General features: G+C 38.7%; 1 protein-coding gene and 1 long non-coding RNA gene across 11 annotated transcripts in view; one reads left to right on the top strand and one right to left on the bottom strand.

The window, feature by feature from the left end:
• CLYBL (citramalyl-CoA lyase) overlaps nt 1-21782 on the top strand; it is a 300028-nt gene that overhangs the window by 214939 nt on the left and 63307 nt on the right. For all 10 annotated transcript variants that reach the window (XR_012009810.1, XM_072782503.1, XM_072782502.1 and 7 more), the window contains 4 exons: nt 11415-11603; nt 15560-15661; nt 17396-17489; nt 18842-19009. Coding sequence is in view for 9 of the 10 variants with exons in the window: in XM_072782503.1 (XP_072638604.1) it covers nt 11415-11603; nt 15560-15661; nt 17396-17489; nt 18842-19009 (553 nt within the window). In the remaining variant the exon portion in view is untranslated. The remainder of the gene's footprint in view (nt 1-11414; nt 11604-15559; nt 15662-17395; nt 17490-18841; nt 19010-21782) is intronic.
• LOC140607892 (uncharacterized) overlaps nt 10208-21782 on the bottom strand; it is an 89048-nt gene continuing 77473 nt past the window's right edge. Inside the window, exon 3 of the long non-coding RNA XR_012009811.1 lies at nt 10208-11646. This is a non-coding gene — a long non-coding RNA (uncharacterized lncRNA). The remainder of the gene's footprint in view (nt 11647-21782) is intronic.

The following is a 21782-nucleotide window of genomic DNA, read 5'->3' as shown; positions in this document are numbered from 1 at the left end:
AATGAAGAAAGCATAGGCAGCTGTGCCCACGAGGGACATCTTCTCAGCACTAGCTCCCCATTGCCTGTGAGTTTGGCCCCTCAGAGGCCCATAGGGGTGCCTGGCAAGATTCTTTAAAAAAAAAACTGTCATATACAGTTGAAGCAAATCCATGAGAAGCAGGTGGGGAAAGGCAAAGTAAGAGAGGAGTAGAGTGGGTAAAGGTGATGGATAAGACTCAGCAGTTCTTCTCCTAGATATATACCCAAAAGAATGGATACAGAAAGTAAATTAGAGGTTACCATGTCTGGAGGTAGACAGGAATTAAAATTATTACTTAATGCTTAGAGTTTCTGTTTGGAATGATTAAAAAGTTTTGGATATAGGTAATCATGATGGTTGCACAACACTGATGAATATAATTAAGACCATCAAATGGTACACTTAAAATGGTTAAAATGGGGACCTGAGTGGCTCAGTTGGGTAAGCATCTGACTCTTGATTTTGGCTCAGGTCATGATCTCAGAGTTGTGAGATGGAGCCCTGCATGGGGCTTCTCACTTACCTCAGGGTCTGCTTGGGATTCTCTCTCTCCCTCTCCCTCTGCCCCTTCCCTCCAAGTGGCTAAGATGGAAAATTTTGTATTGTATGTATTTTACCATACTTTTTTAAATGGGCAAAGGATTCAAACTAGACCTTTCTCGAAAGAAGATATGAAATTGGCTAATAATGGCAAAGCTGGGTGGCTCAGTAGTTGAGCATCTGCTTTTGGCTCAGGTCGTGATCCTGGGTCCTGGGATCAAGTCCTGCATTGGGCTCCTTGCAGGGAGTCTGCTTCTCCCTCTGCCTATGTCTCTGCCTTTCTCTGTGTGTCTCTCATGAATAAATAAAATCTTTTTTAAAAAATAAAATAAAATGGGCTAATAAGCACATGAAAAGATACTCAACATCATTAGTCATCAGGGAAATGCAAATCAAAACCAAAATGAGCATGGTGAGAGACCACTTCACACCCACTAGGATGACTGTAATCAAAAAGATCATAACAAGTGTTGGTGGGGATGAGAGTAATTGGAACCTTCATATACTGTTGGTCAGAATATAAATTGACACAGCCACTCCGGAAACAGTTAATAGTTTGTCAGAAGATTAAACAAAGAATTACTTTATGACCCAGCAATTCTACTTTTTCCTAGATAGTACTCAAGAGAAATGAAAACAGATAACCATACAAAAACTTGTATATGAATTTTCATAGCAGAATTTTTCCTAGCAGCCAAAAGGCCAAACAAACCAAATGTTCATTAACTGATAGTAGATTAACTTAATGTGGTATATTCATACAATGGAATATTATTTGGCAATAAAGAAGAAAATACTAATACATGCTACAACATGATGAACCTTGAAACATTGTACTAAGCAAGAAACCAGTCACAAAAGATCACATATTGCAAGATTCCATTTATATGAACGTCCAGAATAAGCAGATCTACAGAGAACAAGATAGATTAGTGGTTGTGTAGACCTGGGAGTAATTGCTAAAGAGTATGAGGTTTCCTTTTAGGATGACAAAAATATTCTAAAATCGATGGCAGTGGTTGCACTATGAATATACTAACATTCATTCAATTGTACACTCAAAATGGGTGTATTATTTTATTTGAGCTTTATGTCAATAAAGCTGTTAGCCAAAAAAATCACAAGCCAAAAAATAATCTCCCCCAAATTATTTCCCACAAATAACAAGATGAAGTTCACTTGTCATTAACTTGTTTTTTTTTAACTTGTTTTTTTTTTTTTTAATTTATTTATGATAGTCACAGAGAGAGAGAGAGGCAGAGACACAGGCAGAGGGAGAAGCAGGCTCCATGCACCAGGAGCCCGACGTGGGATTCGATCCCGGGTACCAGGATCGCGCCCTGGGCCAAAGGCAGGCACCAAACCGCTGCACCACCCAGGGATCCCTTAACTTGTTTTTTTAATTGAAGTATAATTAACATACAGTGTCGTATAAATTTCAGGTGTGCAATAAAATGATTCAACAGTTCTATACATTACTCAGTGCTCAATGAGGTACTTTTTTTTTTTTTAAGATTTTATTTATTGGGGATCCCTGGGTGGCGCAGCGGTTTGGCGCCTGCCTTTGGCCCAGGGCGCGATCCTAGAGACCCGGGATCGAATCCCACATCGGGCTCCCGGTGCATGGAGCCTGCTCCTCCCTCTGCCTGTGTCTCTGCCTCTCTCTCTCTCTCTCTGTGACTATCATGAATAAATAAATAAAATCTTTTAAAAAAAAAAAAAAGATTTTATTTATTAATGAGAGACACAGAGAGAGAGGCAGAGACATCGGCAGAGGGAGAAGCAGGCTCCCCACAGGGAGCCCAGTGCGGGACTCAATCCTAGGACCCCGGGATCATGCCCTAGGCCAAAGGCAGAGGCTCAACTGCTGAGCCACCCAGGTGTCCTTCATCGACCAACAGTTTGGTCTCTGTGTTCAAGAGTCTGTTTTTGCCTCCTTTTTGTTAATTTGTTTTATTTCTTAAATTCTACATATGAGGGGCACCTGCATGGCTCAGTCGGTGAAGTGTCCAATTCCTGATTTTTGATTTTCCTGATTCCTGATTCCTGATTTTAAGGTCGTGATCTTGGAGTTGTGGGATCAAGCCCTGTGTCGGGCTCCACACTCAGCATGGAGTCAGCTTGTCTCTTTCCCTCTGCTCCTCTCGATCTCTCTCTCTCTCTCTCAAATAAATAAAATCTTGGGACGCCCGGGTGGCTCAGCGATTGAGCATCTAGCTTTGGCTCAGGGCATGATCCCAGATTTCTGGAATTGAGTCCCACATCGGGCTCCTAGCATGGAGCCTACTTCTCCCTCTGCCTGTGACTCTGCCTCTCTTTCTGTGTCTCATGAATAAATAAAATCTTTAAAATAAATAAAGAAAATCTTTTTTAAAAAATTCCACATATGAGTGAAATCATATGTTGTCATTTTAACCAGTTTTTAACATTTTTTGTGGAAATATTCTAATATGATGGTTCAATTTAGGATTTTTCAACTTTATAGTGGTGCAAAGTGATACACATTCAGTAGCAACTGCACTTTGAATTTTGAATTTGGATCTTTTCTGGGCTAGCAATAGGCAGTAAGATCCTCTCTCATGTTGCTGAGCAGCAGCAGGGAGCCACAGCTCCCACCCAGCCACATGATCACAAAGGTAAACAACCAATACACTGACAACTATCTGTACCATACAACCACTCTGGTTTTCACTCTCAGTACAGTGTTCAGTAAATTACATGAGATGTTCAATACTTTATTATGAAATAGGCTTTGTATTAAATGATTTGCCCAGTTGTAAACTAGTGTAAGTGTTCTGAGCATGTAGGCTAGGCTCAAATATGACATTTAGTAGGTTAAGTGAATTGAACACAGTTTCCACTTACAGTATTTATTGACTTAAGAGTTTATTGGGACAATGAGTTTATTGTCAATGAATTGATTGGGACATATCCCCATCATAAGCTGAGGAAGATCTGTATATGCAAATGTAAAGAGAATAGTGTCAAGAGTCCCCATGTATTCATGAATCAGCTCCAAAAATTATCAACATTTTAGAGGCACTTTAAGAAATTTTCTTTTTTCTTGGGATGCCTGGGTGGCTCAGCAGATGAGCATCTGCCTTCAGCTCAGGGTGTGATCCTAGAATCCCAGGATCGAGTCCTACATCAGACTCTGCAGGGACTCTGCTTCTCCCTCTGCCTATATGTCTCTGCCTCTCTCTCTCTCTCTCTCTCTGTGACTCTCATGAATAAATTTTTTAAATCTTTAAAATCTTTAAAAAAGATTTTAAAATTTTTTAAAATTTTTATTTATTTATGATAGTCACACACAGAGAGAGAGAGAGAGAGAGGCAGAGACACAGGCAGAGGGAGAAGCAGGCTCCATGCACTGGGAGCCCGACGTGGGATTCGATCCCGGGTCTCCAGGATCGCGCCCTGGGCCAAAGGCAGGCGCCAAACCGCTGCGCCACCCAGGGATCCCAGATTTAAATTTTTTTTTCTCAAATTGTATTATAAAAATTTTAAACATCACAAAAGTTGAACAATTGTACAGTGAAAAACCTACTTCCTATATTCTCCCATTAATGTTTTACAGAGTAAAACCTTACCCACCTATCTGTCCTTCTATCCATCAGTCAATTCATTTACTTTTTAATTAATTTCAAAATAAGTTGCAGACAACAGCAATAGACTTCCCTTTAAATACTTAAATGTGTATATCATTAACCAGATTTCAAAAATTGTTTACCATTCTCTTTGCTCTTTTGTGGTAAATTTTATATAAAATGAAACACAAACTTTAAGCATACATTCTATAAATTTTGATGAACGTATAGGCCTATATGACTTAAAGTCATTTTTAAGTGTCTTTAAAAAATATTTTTAATTGCTCAGAGATCTTCAGACTAAATTCTTTTCATAGATTTATTGTATCCTAGTATTGTTTCTTGTAGAGTTTTCTCTTTTTCCATTATATCTCTGAGGGGCAGAAATGCCCATTGCATGTTATGAACTATCTATCCATACACCCTGAGTCTTCTTAGTCCTTTGAATGAAAACTGATTTGGCATTTCACCATAAACTTGTGTTTTATTTATTTATTTTTTTAGATTTTATTTATTTATTCATGAGAGTCACAGAGAGAGAGAGGCAGAGACATAGGCAGAGGGAGAAGCAGGCTTCATGCAGGGAGCCTGATGTGGGACTCAATCCCGGGACTCTGAGATCACGCCCTGAGCCAAAGGCAGAGGCTCAACCGCTGAGCCACCCAGGCGTCCCTAAACTTGTGTTTTAATGTACCTTTTATAATTAACACATCAGAGACTTTGCTCTACCCAAATCTACATTTTCAGAATAAACAGAGTGCCTAGAATATAAGAAGTTGTGGGATAAAACAGTGAGTGAAAATTTTTTCACTTTTTTTTTTTAATTTTTTCACTTTTTTTTTATGGTGTATTGTATCTATAACAAAATTTACCATCTTAACCATTTTTAAGTGTACTATTAGGTTGTTAATGGTATATTCACGCTGTTGTGCAACCACTACTACCATCCATCCTTGTAACTCTTCATTTTGTAAAACTGAAACCCTGTGCTCATTAAACACTAACTCCCCAATCCCTCTCCCCCCAGTATCCGGCTACCACTATTCTACTTTCTGACTGCTCTAAGTACCTCACTGCAGTGGAATCACACAGTATTTGTCTTTTTGTGACTGGCGTATTTCACTTACCCTAATGTCCTCAAGGTTCATCCATATTGAAAAAAATTAAAATTTTTAAAAATAAAAAAAAGGGATGCCTGGGTGGCTCAGTGGTTGAGCATCTACCTTTGGCTCAGGGTGTGATCCCGGGGTCCTGGGATCAAGTCCCACATCGGGCTTCCTGCAGAGAGCCTGCCTCTCTCTCTGCCTGTGTCTCTGCCTCTCTGTGTCTCTCATCAATAAATAAATAAAATCTTAAAAGAAAAAAAAAGGAAAAATAAATTAAATAAATAAATAAATAAATAAATAAATAAAATAAAGGTTCATCCATAATGCAGTATATGTCAGAATTTCCTCTCTTTTTAAAGTTGAATAATACTTCGTTGTACATACATAACACATTTTGCTTATCCATTCTTCTGTCAGTGGGCACTTACATTGCTTCCACATTTTAGCAATTGTGAATAATGCTTCTATAAACATAGGTGCACAAATAATCTCTGTAAGACCCTGCACCCAGAAGCGGAATTGCGGGATCATATGGTAATTCTATTTTTAACTTTTTGAGGAACTGCCATGCCATTTTATATAGCAGCTATAATTTACATTCCCATCAGCAGAGTACTAGGGTTTCAGTTTATCCACATCCTCACCAACACTTGTTTTTTTTCTGTTTTTTGTTTTTGTTTTTTTATAGTAGCCATCTTAATGGGTGTGAAGTGGTAGCTTAGTGTAGTTGTGATTTGCATTTCCCTAGTGATCAATGATGTTGAGCATCTTTTCATGTGCTTACTGGCCATCAGTATATCTTCTTTGGAGAAATGTTTATTCAAATCCTTTGCCCGTTTTTGAATTGTGTTGGGGTTTTTTGTTTGTTTGTTTTGCCCATTTTTGAATTGTGTTGGGGTTTTTTTGTTGTTTTTTGTTTTGTTTTGAATTGTGTTGTTTATTTTGTTGTTGAGTGTTAGGAGGGAGATCTGTATATATTCTAGATATGAATCCTTTATCAGTTAAATGATTTGCAAATATTTTCTCCCTGTCTGTGGGTTGCCTTCTTTCTCTACTTATAGTCTCTTGATGTACAAATGCTTTTTAATTTTCACGAAGTCCAATTTGTCTATTTTTTTCTTTTGTTACCTGCACCTTTGGTATTACCCATGAATGAAATTTTAAACCAGTTAATTCATGGTATATTCATGGTATATTCATTGTTGTCAGTTTTCTTCTTTCAAAAACAAGCAAACCAAGGTTTCCTTTTCATGTGGAAAAAACACTGGAATAGAAAATTCAACACTATTACCTTCCTAAAGAAACACTACCACGTTGTTGTTAGTTAATGAGGAATTTATTAGCCTTTGTCCAATGTAGTCACTACAACAGTCTCTGGGATTTATATACATTTTTATGAGAAAAATACGGTAACATAGTTTACAAGTGATGACCTATCTTATGTCACAAGCACTTCTTTTTTAAAAACATAAATATATAAAAGAAGTTACATGGAAAACGAGCTCCTCCAATGGAAAAGTCCACTCCAAGTTTTGTATTTTAAACCAAACAACCTCAAAGTTTAAAAAATTTCACATGGATACTGATAGCAAGGCCATCTGCCCAAAGTTTGTTGCACCCCCATGCCTGTGTGACATCATTTTACAAATTAGATAAAATGGAAATCAGATGGGCAAATTCAGAAAAGATAGAATTCACTAGTGTTTTTGAGGATGTAGCATGGCAATTTGCCTTTTGGCATGATGAAATATTAATTGCACATTTTAAAAAAATCACCAAGATTATGCATCTCCCTGGAGTCTAGAAAGTCTTTCATATTTCTTAATTACCAAATCTGGGTTCGGCCGCTCGGCTTTCTCACTGCTCCTGTTGCATCAAGGGCGAGCTTGTGGTTTCCCCTGAAAAGGACTATACATTAACATACAAGGTTTGAGTGGGGGGTGGAAGAAGGGAAAGGTGTTAATTCAGATGTTATGAAACTGTGATAATGCTATTATTTAAGGCACTTATTTGGGTATGTTTATACTTTGTAGTTTTATAAATAAACCCAAGGGGCTCCTCCTGGTTGTCACAATCCTCCTTGAATCTTGTATCCTGTCTGTCTCTTCCTATCCGACAGTAGAATTGATGCCGCTCTAATCCCTGGAAGTTGGGAACTAATGAACTGACTGCTGAGCTGCCGCCACGGAGCTTGGTCCCAAACTATACTGTACTTCACACTCGATTTATTCTCCAGATGGCGAGACTGTGCCGCCCTGCCGCGAGGGACCACCTCTTCCACTGGAGTGTAAAAGTGGACGGATGTTGTTTTCTTTGCAGATTTGATCATTCTGAGCTAGAAACTTGCGAGGATGATTAGTTATTAGCTTTAATGGGTGCCAATTGAACCAACTGCACGCATATTTTCTCCTTTAATTTTGGAGTCTGCAGGTCTTGGCGACGGTTGATTTATCCGCTCTGTTACGTCACCGGAGCATGTCTCTTCCCCAGGTGATAAGAACCGGGTCTCTGAAATCATAGCACGCCTTGGTTCCTGGCCCAGACAGAGTCACATAATACGGTGGCTTATGTAGAAGGACAAGTTTATTAGCCACTGGTCCACTGCACTGAGCAGTCCGTGGCACGAAATATCGATTGAATGTGGGAAGTTTGGTGACACCACTTTTCATTTAGAACAGGGCGGGTGAAGAGTCTGATCCGTGCCAACTTTCTTTGTGACTTCTGCAAAGTTCGCCTCTGGAATCAGACATGCTATAGAACATACTTCAGTAATTAGTCTCTGCAAAGATCTAATGGAACTGTTGAGAAAGGCCTTAATGCCATTATTCTGTTTTTTCCAGGTTGACAGATTTTAGAGGGACAAATTCATCATAGATTAAGAAATGCTTACCAAGGCCGTTCTGTAGTGTTAACACATTTAGAATGCAGTTCCTTCTAAACTTCACTTTGAACAACCTGTCTTGCCATCAGAATATAAGACACTCCTCCCCCTCCCCGCCCCCCAAGAAAGGTCTTTTTTTGAGTGGCCTCTTTTTGCTTTGATTTCCTCTTCCTTCTTTTGCCAGGAAACATTACCTCCCAATAATCTCAGCAGATCATATATAGCCCTTCAGAGAAGGAGTTGTCTGCCAAGCTGTGTCTTATGGATCCCCCGAATGAGATAAAAATTGGAAGGATAGTCAGGGCCAAACAGGAGCCAGAGAGAGAGAGAGAGAGAGAGAGAGAGAGAGAAGGAGGGAGAGAGAGAAGGGAGTATGGTGATGCAAAGGAGAGAGCTGTGAGAGAGAGAGATTGGTATCAGGGAGAGAGGAAGAAGGGACAGGGAGGGAGAGAGGGAAGGAGGGAGAGATCAGAATGAACAGAATTTCTTTCATTTCACAACTGGGTGGACTGTGGCTCTCTCTAGCTGAGCACCCAGAACTAAACCTAATTGTTCTTAGAAACTGCCTTCCTCTCACCCAACAGATGGCATGGGTGTGTTTGCTAGCACAGTAACATATTTCACCATTAAAGCACTAAAAAGAAAAAAAAAATCAACATACTTGTTGGTTGGTGTAAATTCAGTGAAGTTGTTGGATATTTTGGGATACATAGCAGAGGGATGCACACTTAGTTTATGTAAATTGCAACAAGCAGCAGCCTGTTAATAAGGGTGTTGTGTGGCAATATACCTCCAAAGCCATCATCTTTTTTTGGAAAGGTACAGAATGATGAAGTGGAAAGAGCTTGTTTTAATTCTGAGAAAAAAAAAAAGCCTAACAAAATGCTGAGTATTCACTATTCATTATTATAACACGAAAAGTACTAATCAGATTATGCCTAAAATTGGAATTAGGTACTTCATTTGCAGCCAATTTCACAAAGGTTGAATTTTACTAAGTAAACCGGAATGTGCTGAAACCATGGCAATCTGACTTTAGATAAAAATCACAAACAGGTTTAGAACATGAGCTTTGAACAAACAGCCCCTTTCTAATCCAAATGAAATAACAAAACAGCTTAGAGGTCAGATTTTGTTTGACACCGACATGAACAATTTAGGAAGTTGACTTTGCCAGGGATCCTATACCTCGAGCACACGGGATGATTAAAGTAGAGCGTATATGATGATTCGAGTAACCCAAGTTTTAAAATGCATTTCAGGCTAAATGATCTAGTTTAGTTCCCTTCCATTTTCTATTTACTTTGTCCCAGGAGACCCTTTGACAAGCCCAACCTGCTATCAAAAGAAATCCTGGAAACTGAAATATTTACAAGTTGGAGCAATCCTGAGTTTGTAGCTTGTGCGGGCTACACAGAGCATAACACATTTTAGGTTCTCGGAGGCCATGGATCTAAATACCTGCACTGCCAGAGCTGAAGGCATTCTCTCCACAGTTCTAGATGTTCTTGGAACCATGATACTGAGCTCACTTCCACCCTTCACCTTCAGGATTTTCCTCTTTAGTGAATATAACAAGAAGGCATGGTAGAGCAAGCAGATGAGTTTTATAGCTGTGGAATAGCCAACGGCATGATGTGGAATCAAGCCACTGCTGGCCACATCGCCCTTCACTTTAGAAGCTAGTGTGCGCTCTTTCTTGCTTTTGTCTAAGCTTGGCCTAATTATCTGCAGTCAGAGTTCTGTAAATCAGGGCTCCACAGGGCTGTCTTAAACTGGTCTACGTATTCTGTTTCCATCTGACCTGACAACTCTAAGCCACTGTTTCCTCACACTGTTTAACTCAGACCACATTTGGAAGCCTTCCCCGTTTCCACTCGGTCGTAGACCTACATCCGTCTGCTTTAAATCTACTGTCCTGGCTTGTCTTGTTGATTAGACTTAGACCCAATATCGGCTCTAATAATTCTCTTTTTGTCTCCACTTTGGCTTGCTATTTCCCAGATAAGTATTGTTGTTCAAATGGCTGTATATTGTTCAGGCTTTTTTTTTTAAACCACATTCGTCAGCAGTAAGAAGCTTTAAAGTTTTATTAGTATCATAAAAACCCTTCCCAAATGAAACTACTTTTGATAAGTGTTCATTCTGACAATGAGAATTTGTTGAGGGCTTTTGGCAAGTTGAAGGAATTTGTTTTTGAAACTGAAATTGGCAGGAAGTAATGACCGCAAGTGCTTTCTTTCTCTTGACTCCAACCCCCAGCTCCTCAGTGTCCTTTCTCTTCCCACCCCCTACCCCACCTTCAACACTCCAACTCAGAGCCAATAAATAACATGTTTGGTTTCATACAATTTTTCTAGGGATAGTTCATATACTGAAGCAGGCTTTCAACCTTTCAGCTTTTCTTAACTATGGAGCACAGACTGTCAAATCCAAGGGGAAAAAAATGTATTTGTCCTCCACTTCATGAAGAGATTTCTTGGTGGTGTTATTACCTTCCATCTGAATAAATTGGAGTTTTTTTGTACTATGGAGTGTCATTTTCCTGTGAGCGGCTTAATTGAATGTCAAAATTCAACTCAGTAGCAAAAATATTTTAAGTGACTAAAAAACATGACACATATGGAAAGAGAAAAACAAATCCTTATTTTTTCCCTAATGTGAATATGCTGACAGACGAGACTACCATTATCCACATGTTATGTAGTTCCTTATGTTTATGAAATGAGAAAATGCAGGTAGAGGACTTAGAACCATGCTTAGAGCTTAATAAATGCTCAATAAACGTTACCTAGGGCACCTGGGTGGCTCAGTGGTTGAGCATCTGCCTTTGGCTCAGATCGTGATCCCACAGTCCTGGATTGAGCCCCGCATCAAGCTCCCCCTGCAGGGAGCCTGCTTCTCCCTCTGCCTATGTCTCTGCCTCTCTCTGTGTGTCTCTCATGAATAAATAAATAAAATCGTTTAAAAAAATAAGTAAGTAATGTTACCTATCAGTTATTTTACCTTTGTAGTTGAAAAACAGTGCTAATGGGTGAGAGCACAGAACTATTTGGAAATGCACCAGTATGCATTATGGTTGCTGTCATCTCTGTTATCTTGAATGAAATCTGGAAATCAATCACTTGTCTATCAGATTGGACAACTTATTTCAAATACCATCTATCTGCTGGACAGGAAATGTGTAGATATAGTCTTGGTGCTCAGAATCTGAATCCACATAACATATCCCCTCAATGATAAATAACCTTAGGAGATACATTTTATTGTCACTGACAGAATGACGCTAGGCTGAGGATAGTAGAAACTCTTGAAGACTTTGACCTGGGCCCAACTGAAACGTGTGTGAGAGTCAACTCGGTATCCAGTGGTCTAGCCGAAGAGGACCTGGAGACCCTTCTGCAGTCCCGGGTTCTTCCATCTAGCTTGATGCTGCCCAAGGTGGAAGGTCCTGAAGAAATCCAGTGGGTGAGTAGCTGATGTCCTGCTTTAATTAAAGTCTCAGGAGCAGCTATGAAAGAGTAACAGAAGGGAAGGATGTGGGGGTCACAGATTTTGAAAATGTGTACACGGAGCAGAGAGAAAGGGAACTGAGGGAAAGGGGAGGGGAGCCCCAGAGACTGTTCCCTTCACACAAGGAGAGCCTGGCCTTACCCAGAGTGTTCAAAGGAACAACTCTGCTCTTGGGATGATGCTTCTGCTCCCTACTCAAGACTTGCAGTTTGGCCAGAACCGCCTCCTCAGCAGCCTCACATAGCAATCCCTGGAAACAGGCTGGCCTGAGAACTGGATCACTTCTCACAGCCTGCCAGGCCCTAACCTCCACCTGAAAGAGCAGTGAAGTAAATGGCTCTTAGCCAGGTTCATTTGCAGTCTTCATAGACAGCGAAAGCACATTAGCCACGAAGGAAAAAATGAACCTAGAGGAGAGGGAAAGGTCACTCCTGAGGGCAACTAGAGGAAGTAACAGGAAGCTTTTAACTAGTGGTTTTAATTAGCACAGATATTATTTCCTGACCAGCTCTCTAGTCTGTCCTTTTTAAATTGCTGACAGGTGTGTGTGTGTTTCATGACAGACTTTTTGGCCAATAAAAACCTGGCATTTCAAATTACTTAAGAAAACTTTGAAATAGGCCTAATTATACTATGATTGTTTTCACTGTTAAAGTAGGGGGAGGCTAGATTTTATTTAGAGGTTGCTATGATTTTGCAGATCTCTGCCAAATAAAATACCTGCCAGTTGTGCCACTCCAAGCACAAAGCCTGGGACATGTCCGTGGGTATGCAGACGGTGCTTTTGACGCTAGATCTGGGATTATCCCTGAGGCTGTGGCTGCAAATGTAGCCATACACGGAACAGTTGTAATACTGGAGCAAACTACTACTCACCTTTTTCATGCATGTAGATGCATTGAACCTGTACTTTCCAGCACAGTGGCCGCCTGCCCCATGTGGCCACTGAGTACTTGAAATGTGGCAAGTCCAAATTGAGATGTGCCATAAGTGTGAAATACACATGGGATTTTGAAGCCTTAGTAGCCCCCTCCCCAAAAAAGAATGTAAATTATCTGGGTAATTTTTATATTGATCACATGTTGAAAGTGGTAATATTTCAGATATACTGGGTTGAACAAACATTATTAAAATTAAACTCCCCTGTTTCATTTTACTCTGTTAATGTAGCTACTAAAAAATTTCAAATTACATCTATAGCTGCCACTATTTTTCTGCTGGACAGCTCCATGTTGGGGTCTTCTTGAAGACCCCATGTTCAAGGACCCATATTTACTTTCTAAACTGGAGTTCCTCTCCAGGGTCACCCCTCAGAAGCTAGGAGATACCCGTTACAGTAGGTTACAATCCCTGAGGCCTCTACCCCATTTGAATGTGTCTTAAATTGATTGAAATGGAATCTGAAGCCACTGTTCCCTCTTGGTTTCATGTTAATGCCTGTTTATCACCGTTATTACCCTTCATTTAAGAGGGGAGGACCCAACCCAGCCTTCAGCTACAGCTTCTGTTCGCTGTTTTAAATCCTTGGATAGAAATAGGATTTCTAGTTAACAGAAGTCTTTTGGGCTGTTTATTTTTTCCTCTCCGTTTGTATTTATGTGAAGCATAAAACCCAGAGCCCTGATGCACAACTGAAAGATGGGCTTCCTTGTTTTCTTTTGTGTGAGAATCTCTTGCTGGCCTTTTGTCGCTAGTGTGGGTTCTTGTTTGACTGGCATGGCTTATTGGACTATAACAAGCGTGACTCTGCCTCCTTTGTCGTGGGACAATTCTCCCACAAATCCCGAACAGTGTGCATTCTTCCAACACACTATTGGGTGTGCACTGGAATTGAAAGAATTGCTGAGCCCTGCTACTTCATCTCCTCCCCAATCTCTTTGTGATTTTTTCCCCTTCTTTTCCTTCACCCCCCTCCCCAGCCCCACCACCTCACTGAAATGAACACTTTACCAGGCCGGAAACATTTAATCGTCTCCTTTTGAAAAAATTAATTGAAACTTCTCCACTAGTTACCTTTTGTGTCAGTATTTAATGCAATTTTTTAAGAAAGAAGGGGAGGAGGAGAAGGAGAATGGGCCAGAATATTTCATTTTTAAATGCCCCTGTTGGCTTAAAAACAAAAGGTGGTTAGAGATTTTTTCTAAGAACAGGAAATAGAGTGTAAAGTATTTAACTAGTTTTAAACTTCATGATTTTGTTGTAGGTACAACCTTTATCACAAAGAATGGGGCAAGTACTGTTGCACATTGCTGTTGTTGTTGTTTTAATGAGAAAAAAGTTCCACCGGTGCATCCATAACACCAAAACCCCTAATATTTCACTCCCCATTTTCTAACTTAAATGTGACATAAGTTAGGTTTTATTTTTATTTTCATGGAATATTATACACTTTGTCTCCTTACATCGTAGCCTTCTCTTCTTTCTTGCTGTTTTGCTTGAGTTATTCCTTCCCTTGAAAAGTTACTAAGGAGGTGATGATGGTGGTGTCTGAGGCAGGGAGGGGCAACATGGGAATAATTCTTCATTACTGAAAGCTGTGATTTATTTTAGCCTAATTGTAAAGTTACTGCAAATTGCTCAAAAGCTTTTTAAAGATCCCAGTGATTAGATTTGGTGGGGGGGGGGGGGAGGGAGTGCTGCATAAGCAAGGAGGGGGCAGCTAAAAGGGGAAATAACACCTCTAATCCTGCTTCTGGTAAATAGGCTGCCAGCTTTTAAAATGAGTTTCCTTTCTATTAGTCAGAATATTATGCTAAGCCTTAAGCATTAGTTTTTTTATGTTGCCATAGCAGCCCTATTCCTGCAGGGTGGTGACCTGCGATGATTACAGTACAAAGCTTATAGGGTCTTGAAACCCCCTTTGAAGATGAAAAGTCTTTGATGGTTTATATTTATGCAAATCTCTTAGATATGATTTACCCAACTGAGACTGAATGGAGAGATGATTAAAATTCCCTTTTCCTTTGATATCCATTAATGGCTGAATATTCCTTAAATTTAAAATGGATATATATGTTTTCATCTTTATTTACAAAAATATCTTTATCATACCTGTGTTGTTTCTTTTTTATCTCCCCACATCTTATTAGATCTAGATAGACATAATAGATTTACAATTTAGAGTGTGGTGGGTTGTGGTTTTTTTTTTTTTTTTTTCCTTTTGAAAGGGGGGGTGGTGGTGGTGGTGGAGATCTGTGCAAGAGCTTTTGTATGTTTCCAGATGATAGATTTTGGAATTTGGGCTACCCCACTGGCAGCACAGAGCTAGCTGTGAACTGGTCTCATGGAAAAAATTGGCGAGCTTTGGTCTTCAAAGAATTAAACTTCCTTTTTAAGGTCTTCCTAGGTAAGCTAAAAAATTATGAAGAAAAACCTTCAGAACAAAGGATAATGGTGCTATAATGAATAATATGGGTTCCACGTAGAAGGCTGCTGAACAGTTACACTCATGTCAGTGCCTGGTCCAAAACAAAAACAGAATGGCAGGTAGAACAAGACTTCGCTGTTTTGGGGGCCTATCATTTGCATTTAGCTAAGTGAAGGCTAGAGGTCTTAAGTAAATATGTTTTCAAGGAAAGCATTTTGACTCCAGAATCTCTCTTTCCACTTCTAACTCCTAGGCCTCAAACTGTTCCTTTAGGGGGAAAAAAAAAAAAAAAAAAAAAAAAACAAGCATTATAATGCACTAAATTTACTATTTACTATTTAGTTTGGTGGAAACTTTGTTACCTTTTTATCTTGGTCTTTCCTCCTGGTTTTGTTTTGTTTTGTTTTGTTTTAATTCTTTTTCATGTATGAAATAGACTGGGATATTACTTCCTTAGGCCAAAGACTCAAATACTACCGTGTCTACATTTCAGTGATTGTACATTTTTCCCCCTACTAATTACCAATGACACTTCTGATTTTAGTTTTCAGACAAATTTTCATTCTACTTAAAAGGCCGAAAACTTGAACAACCTATGAATTTAATCCCTTTTGTGGAAACTGCAATGGGTTTGCTCAATTTTAAGGTAAGAGAACATAATGTAACTAATAAGTTAGCTTTATTTATTACCTAAAGAGAACTTTTGTTCTCAATTTTGACATCTACTTAAAATATTTTTCTAGAAAGATTTATAGGCAAAGTAAACCTTGAACACCATTTGTTATCTATAATAATCTAAAACCAGGCTGTGAGCATCTTAGAAAACAAAGAAACTAGCTAAATAGCAAGAAAAGACTTCCCAATCCTAAATATTTAAGTGAAATATTTATATATTCTCACTTTAAATAATCCTATGTAAACACACGCTTTGAATTATATTTATTAATGAATTGTACATGAAAATCTATTTTGTTGTCCTTATGAATTAACTTTCGATTGTTCTTTTGTAACAATTGCCTTTTAGTGGGAAATTTTCTGGCCTCTTTGTAGTAATAGTATCCATAACGTCTAGCATATAAGACTGCTGTTTGTCAGTTAGTATACATCAATAATTTGCAGTATATTAATTCAGTTTGTCACATTAGAACATAAAATATTTCCTGATATGCATTCAGGAAGATCAGCTGAGCCAAGTGTTTTCCAGCATTGTATGGTTGCATTAAATAATTTGCCTTAATGATATCATGGCTAGTTTGTTTTTTTCCCCCTTTATCACTGATCATTTAAACTGTTTTCCAAAATATGCCTCACATTTCACCTGACTCATGAACATCAATGTTGCACCCCATCTCAGAGGGCAAAAGGGAAGAAATCCCTAAAACCAAAGAAAAGAGATAGTTGAACACTTCCCTAGAGAGATAATATGGGAGTAAATGCTCTGAGAGGAAACTTTGAGACCTACTGGACCATGCAGGAGGGGCAGAGGGCACATGTTTGGGAAGCTGCTTCAAGCCTCATGATGAGCGCATTTACACAACTGATCATAAATTCTTCTAGGCTGCCCCACAATTCTGAGATATAAATAAAGCATGTCCCTTAGATATGACTAGATTCATACGATGATTGAATTCTAAACTCCACCGCCCCGTTTTATTTCATATTGTACCTAGAAGCACTTTCAACCCCTGAAATTAATCAACAGTGTCCACTCCCAATTTTCAGATCTTCCCTACCCACATACATTAGCATGCTGAATCTCCATCTCAGTAGATTGTTACATCTATGACAAATGTTATTAATCTTTATTTTCACATAGAAATATGGAAGTTGCTAATTAATACATCTTGGATGACTTGTTGCATTTTTATTTTCCCCTCTGGAGTTGTAGATTTTTGTACTGTATGTCTTTAATCCTGAGACCATTTACTAAGAAATCCTGATCCTAACACAAATAATCCAATTAATTTGATTTAAAAATTCTTTCCTTCTCTCCTGTGGTTTTATGTTTATTGTTTGAGAGTCTCTTAAAACAAAACAAATTTCAGGAAAAGAGAATCAATTTACAGAACAATCAAAGTGAATTCAAAGTTTTTTTAGAAATTAGATGAACTGTGATTCAAACATTATAACTGTATTCATATATATTTGGAACTAAATATAATCCACTAAGCAAAGCAAATCTATACAGCATAATTATTTTGGACAATATTAAATGCCTTTCAAAAGGGGTAAATTTAGGGCTGCATTTTTAGGACTGCCGGTTTGCTTTCAGCCAAACTGTGTTCAGAGTTGGAATTTTCTGTTACTGAAAATACACCATGCTGCTTCTCTCTATATTGTGCATTTCTATGAGATTTGGTTCTGTTCTGTTCTTTTACAGGCCGTGTGTGAAGAAGCACTAAAGAGTGGACCTCAAGTAGGTCTTTTTCTAGATGCAGTTGTTTTTGGAGGAGAAGACTTTCGAGCCAGCATAGGTATCAAACACATTTCTCTCTTTTTCAGTCTCCGTGTGTGCATGTATCTCTGTGTGTCTATGTATGTGTATGTATGTATTTTTTCTTTGCCCCTTCATGAAAGGACATTTACATGACAATATATATTTGCCAATCATGACAATGGTTTTTCAGCTGAATGGGCAGTACTTTCTGATAATTTAGGGCACCTCAGAACTGTCCTGCTTCCAGAACACCATATTACTACTTCTGTTCATTTATAAAGTAATAAAAAGCCTGTTGCAACCTCAAATGTGTTCAGGAGTATATGACATCTACTTTATTCATTTTGAGTATAATATATGAATAGCCTCTCTGTTGCTTAAATATTTTGTTTTCACATCCATCTGAGAGTTAACTAGGCTTGTAACACAAATTTAACATAATTTCACATTTGCTTTAGATCATTTTCTACAGTAAATGTAATATGCAAATATTATTTTAAATAGATCTTAAGTTCCTCCTAAAACACATTTCAGAACTCCTTATTAAATATTTATTGAGATAGTATGCTCATTTCCACTGATCTTCCCCATCCCTTGGGCACTATGCCTCCGGTCTGGGTACATGTGTACATAGTGACTCTGGGCACACCTAGAAAAGACAGCAAGGCCACAAAGCATGTGCAGAACCACAGTCCCGGTGGCCTAGAAACTGGAGCTCTCCCTGAGCGGAGTGTCACGGTCCAAATGCAAACAGTGACACCCCACACACACCCGCCCTTAGGGTGAAAGAAAAGGAACTTAGTTTAATACCAGTCTTTCTAAGAGACCTTTGTGTTTCCGACAGTTCAGTGGACACTTTCTGCCTCTTTCAAAATGAGTGCCCTTCCGTTTCCCTGAGTTCTTCATCCAAACCCTGAAGCTGCGCTATTTGGCTCAGAACCTTAGTTATGGCAGAGCATTGCAACCCCAGCACGCAAATTTCTGTGCTCAGTGAGAGAAGTTAACCATTTCCTCACACAGCCACTTGGCCACCTTTTGTGGTACTGTCTTTGGACCGATACTTTCCAAGCAACGGCAAAAAGGAAAAAAATATACCAGAAGTAATTTGTGACCTATCAAGTCATTTGTGATTGTATCTCCTGAGATGCAGGAGAATCCTTTTTTTAACACACACAAGTAATGACGCTGAAAGATGCCTTCCAAGATAAAGAGACACATAGGAGATTTAACTCTGCCTCCACATATCCCTCTCTTCATTTATATTAGAGTCATCATTTTGCTGGGGAACAATCCCCAGGACGATGTCTTTACAAACCAAGTTTTTACAACAGATGGCTAGGTTTGGTTTCCGAGTTCATGTCTCTTTTTTCTGTCTACATCCCATTTCAGGTGCAACAAGTAGTAAAGAAACCCAAGATATTCTGTACGCCCGACAAAAGATTATTGTCATAGCGAAAGCCTTTGGTCTACAGGCTATAGATCTGGTGTACATCGACTTTCGAGATGGAGAGGGGCTCCTCAGGCAGTCAAGGGAAGGAGCTGCAATGGGATTTACTGGTATGATTTTTGATGATACCTTAGAAAGCAGGATCTAAATTAGCAAACATTCCAGAAAAGTAGAAATAGAACCAGAAATTAGAGTTTCTAATGTAGCCATATATCTCATATACTTATTCTGCTATTTGAAATGTGAAAAAGCCATCTAGGGCAAGAACCTGCTGAACAAATTGTCATGTTTTCCTTTGTCTGTGCAAGTCGAACAATGAAGCATTCATTTTGTTTCCTCTTTACATTAGTTACCATTTTTTTTCTGTCCTGTCCTCCTAAGTATTTTGTTTTTTGCTGACCCTGGAGGAGGGATGAGGCTATTATAGAAGTGTTTTTGAATGAACAGCCGTAAGAATTTGGGCTGATGGGTAGAACAAAAATTTCCTTAAACATTCAAAATATTCACTCATTTCTGAAAGAAACTTTGTTGATATCTTCTTTGATTTTTTTTTTTTTACTCATAACTAGCTTTTTATTCTCCTGCCACTTCAAGCCCCGTATTTCTCTCCCACCTCCTAGTAAGTGTCTATGCACCTGGCGACACCTACGGGCATTGGCTGGCACTAAGGTCAGTGGGTTCCCTACAATCCAGTCCTGGAGCGCTGGCAGATATCTGTTGATTGATGTGTCCGATCACTGAGCATCAGGAGTCCAGGGAGCAACTGAAAATTATGTTTTTGAAACAGAAATCCATTTTTTTCCAAAACCACAATGGGATTCTATACACAAACACATATCTGCAGTTGTGTGCACTCACACTCTTTCTCTCTCTCTCTCTCTCTCACACACACACACACACACGCAACCATGGCTAAGCCATAAATTCTTTTATGCTTATTTATTCTTCTGCTACAAGTTCTAAGAATATCATGATCAGAAATGAACTCAAATAATGAGAAAAAGAGACAAGCATCCTTGCTGTCCCTTTTGTAAATATTTTTGAAATGTGTCCAGTTAGGGAGTTCATAAAGTGACCTTACATGTTAAACATATCTTAATGAATGATGCTTTAACTCCAAATAAAATCAAACAACTGGAGAAACAATTTTAGTGTTATATTAGACTTAAATAATTGTGTTATTTGTTATGTTTTTAATATGAAGAGTTAAAATAAAATGTGATTCCCCTCAAATCTGTTTAATAAATAAATAAGTAAATAAATGTGATCTTGTATAGAGAAATATTTTCCAGTCATCTGAACTATTAATAAATTAATCCTCCCTACATTTAACAGTGACTAAGAAAGAAAGAGTCCCTCTATCCTGGCCTCAAGGTTGCCATTGTCCCCATGGCCTGTTACATCTGCCTCTTTCCAATGACCAGTTAGGACATAGCCCAAATGGAAAAGTTAAGAGAAACACTCCATGAAATCTATCTAATAGACCTCGATGTTATTGGTCTAAAATGTGTGGCATTAGCTGCCAAGCAGCCAGATGTTGCTGTGAAATGGGTACTCATTCAATAAAAATTTTAAAAAATTTTTGAAAACACTGAATTGATGCTAGCCTGTATCACCATCGCTCAGTATAACCTGGGTGTCCTCAGCTACCTCTGGGGTAAATGTTTGCTCCAGAACTTACAAAGGAGTTTGAGAATTTCTCCAAGAAACAGGGCTGAATTAAATTGGTCCCTAATTCAGTCGCAGAAGACACGTTACTTCAAATCACATTTAGATTTCTAGACTGTGCCCAACTCAGCATGAGGAGCTTATGCGCTTGGCACTATTGTTTCTCAACAACAGGGAGTATTAAATCACACACACACACAAAAAATGGAAGCAGGGGGAGGATGGGGAGACATAGAGGGTATAGTGCCCATTATATATTCAAGTGAATAAGTCAGTAAACTAGGGAGCTATACTTCATAACCAGTTTGCAATTTTTAAAAGGAAGATCTTTGTTGTCCCAATTATATTTCTACATACCAGTAAAAAAGGTAATTAGTCCAATAATAAGATACCAGATTATTTGTAGTATTTTGAAATAAGAAGGGCTTTGAGTATTTTAAACCCACTTGTGATCTGTTTGTCCTAATTGTCATTTAATTGTCATAACTTGGGCTTTGCACAAGCAGAGAGAAAAGCAAGGAAGGAGAAATACACACCCTCTCTGAAGCAGGTGTTTGAAAGTTTTAGAATCTCATGAAAGTATCATGTTACCCACAACACTGATGAGCAACAGTCTATGCCATAAGGATTTTCTCTGCTTTTAAAAATGATACATTTTTAAACGAGTTTTGTAGTTTTTTTTAAAGTTAGCCAGGCATCAAACAGTGCGTTATGGTTTCTCTTCTGCAGTCGTTATTTCACGGGGCCATAGTCCATGTGGATTGATTTGAAATCAATGCATTGGCCATACAAGTGGCTATTCACATTAGGAATTATTTTTATAAAAAGAAACCAAAACTAAATCTTGTAATAAAGCTTCAACAGCTGACTTGGTCATCACAGTTATTGCAGTCCTGCATGCTGAGAAGAAAGATGATAAATATGAAGCACTGTAGGTTTTCTTCTTTTTTGCAGTCTTTTGTAGAAGACAAAAATGACACCATCATATAGTCACCTAAAAGACTTGACAGGTATTGATTTAAAGCACGATATATCAAGTGGTACTGTAAAAAGGATTTCATGGTCATAAATTTTAATGTCTTCCAATTTTGTACCCTCGGTAACTTGCCAATAACAGCACTTCTGTATAAAATATTTGCCTCACTCTCACATGACATTAAAGTGTGATGTTCCATTGTTGGGGTGCACAAGAATCGACAAAAGATAACTTCATAC

This window comes from Canis lupus, chromosome 17 (genome assembly GCF_048164855.1).
Source record: "Canis lupus baileyi chromosome 17, mCanLup2.hap1, whole genome shotgun sequence".
NCBI classification, from domain to species: Eukaryota; Metazoa; Chordata; class Mammalia; order Carnivora; family Canidae; genus Canis; species Canis lupus.
The sequence above is the reverse complement of the archived record's forward strand: the minus strand, read 5'-3'. Positions and strand labels throughout refer to the sequence as shown.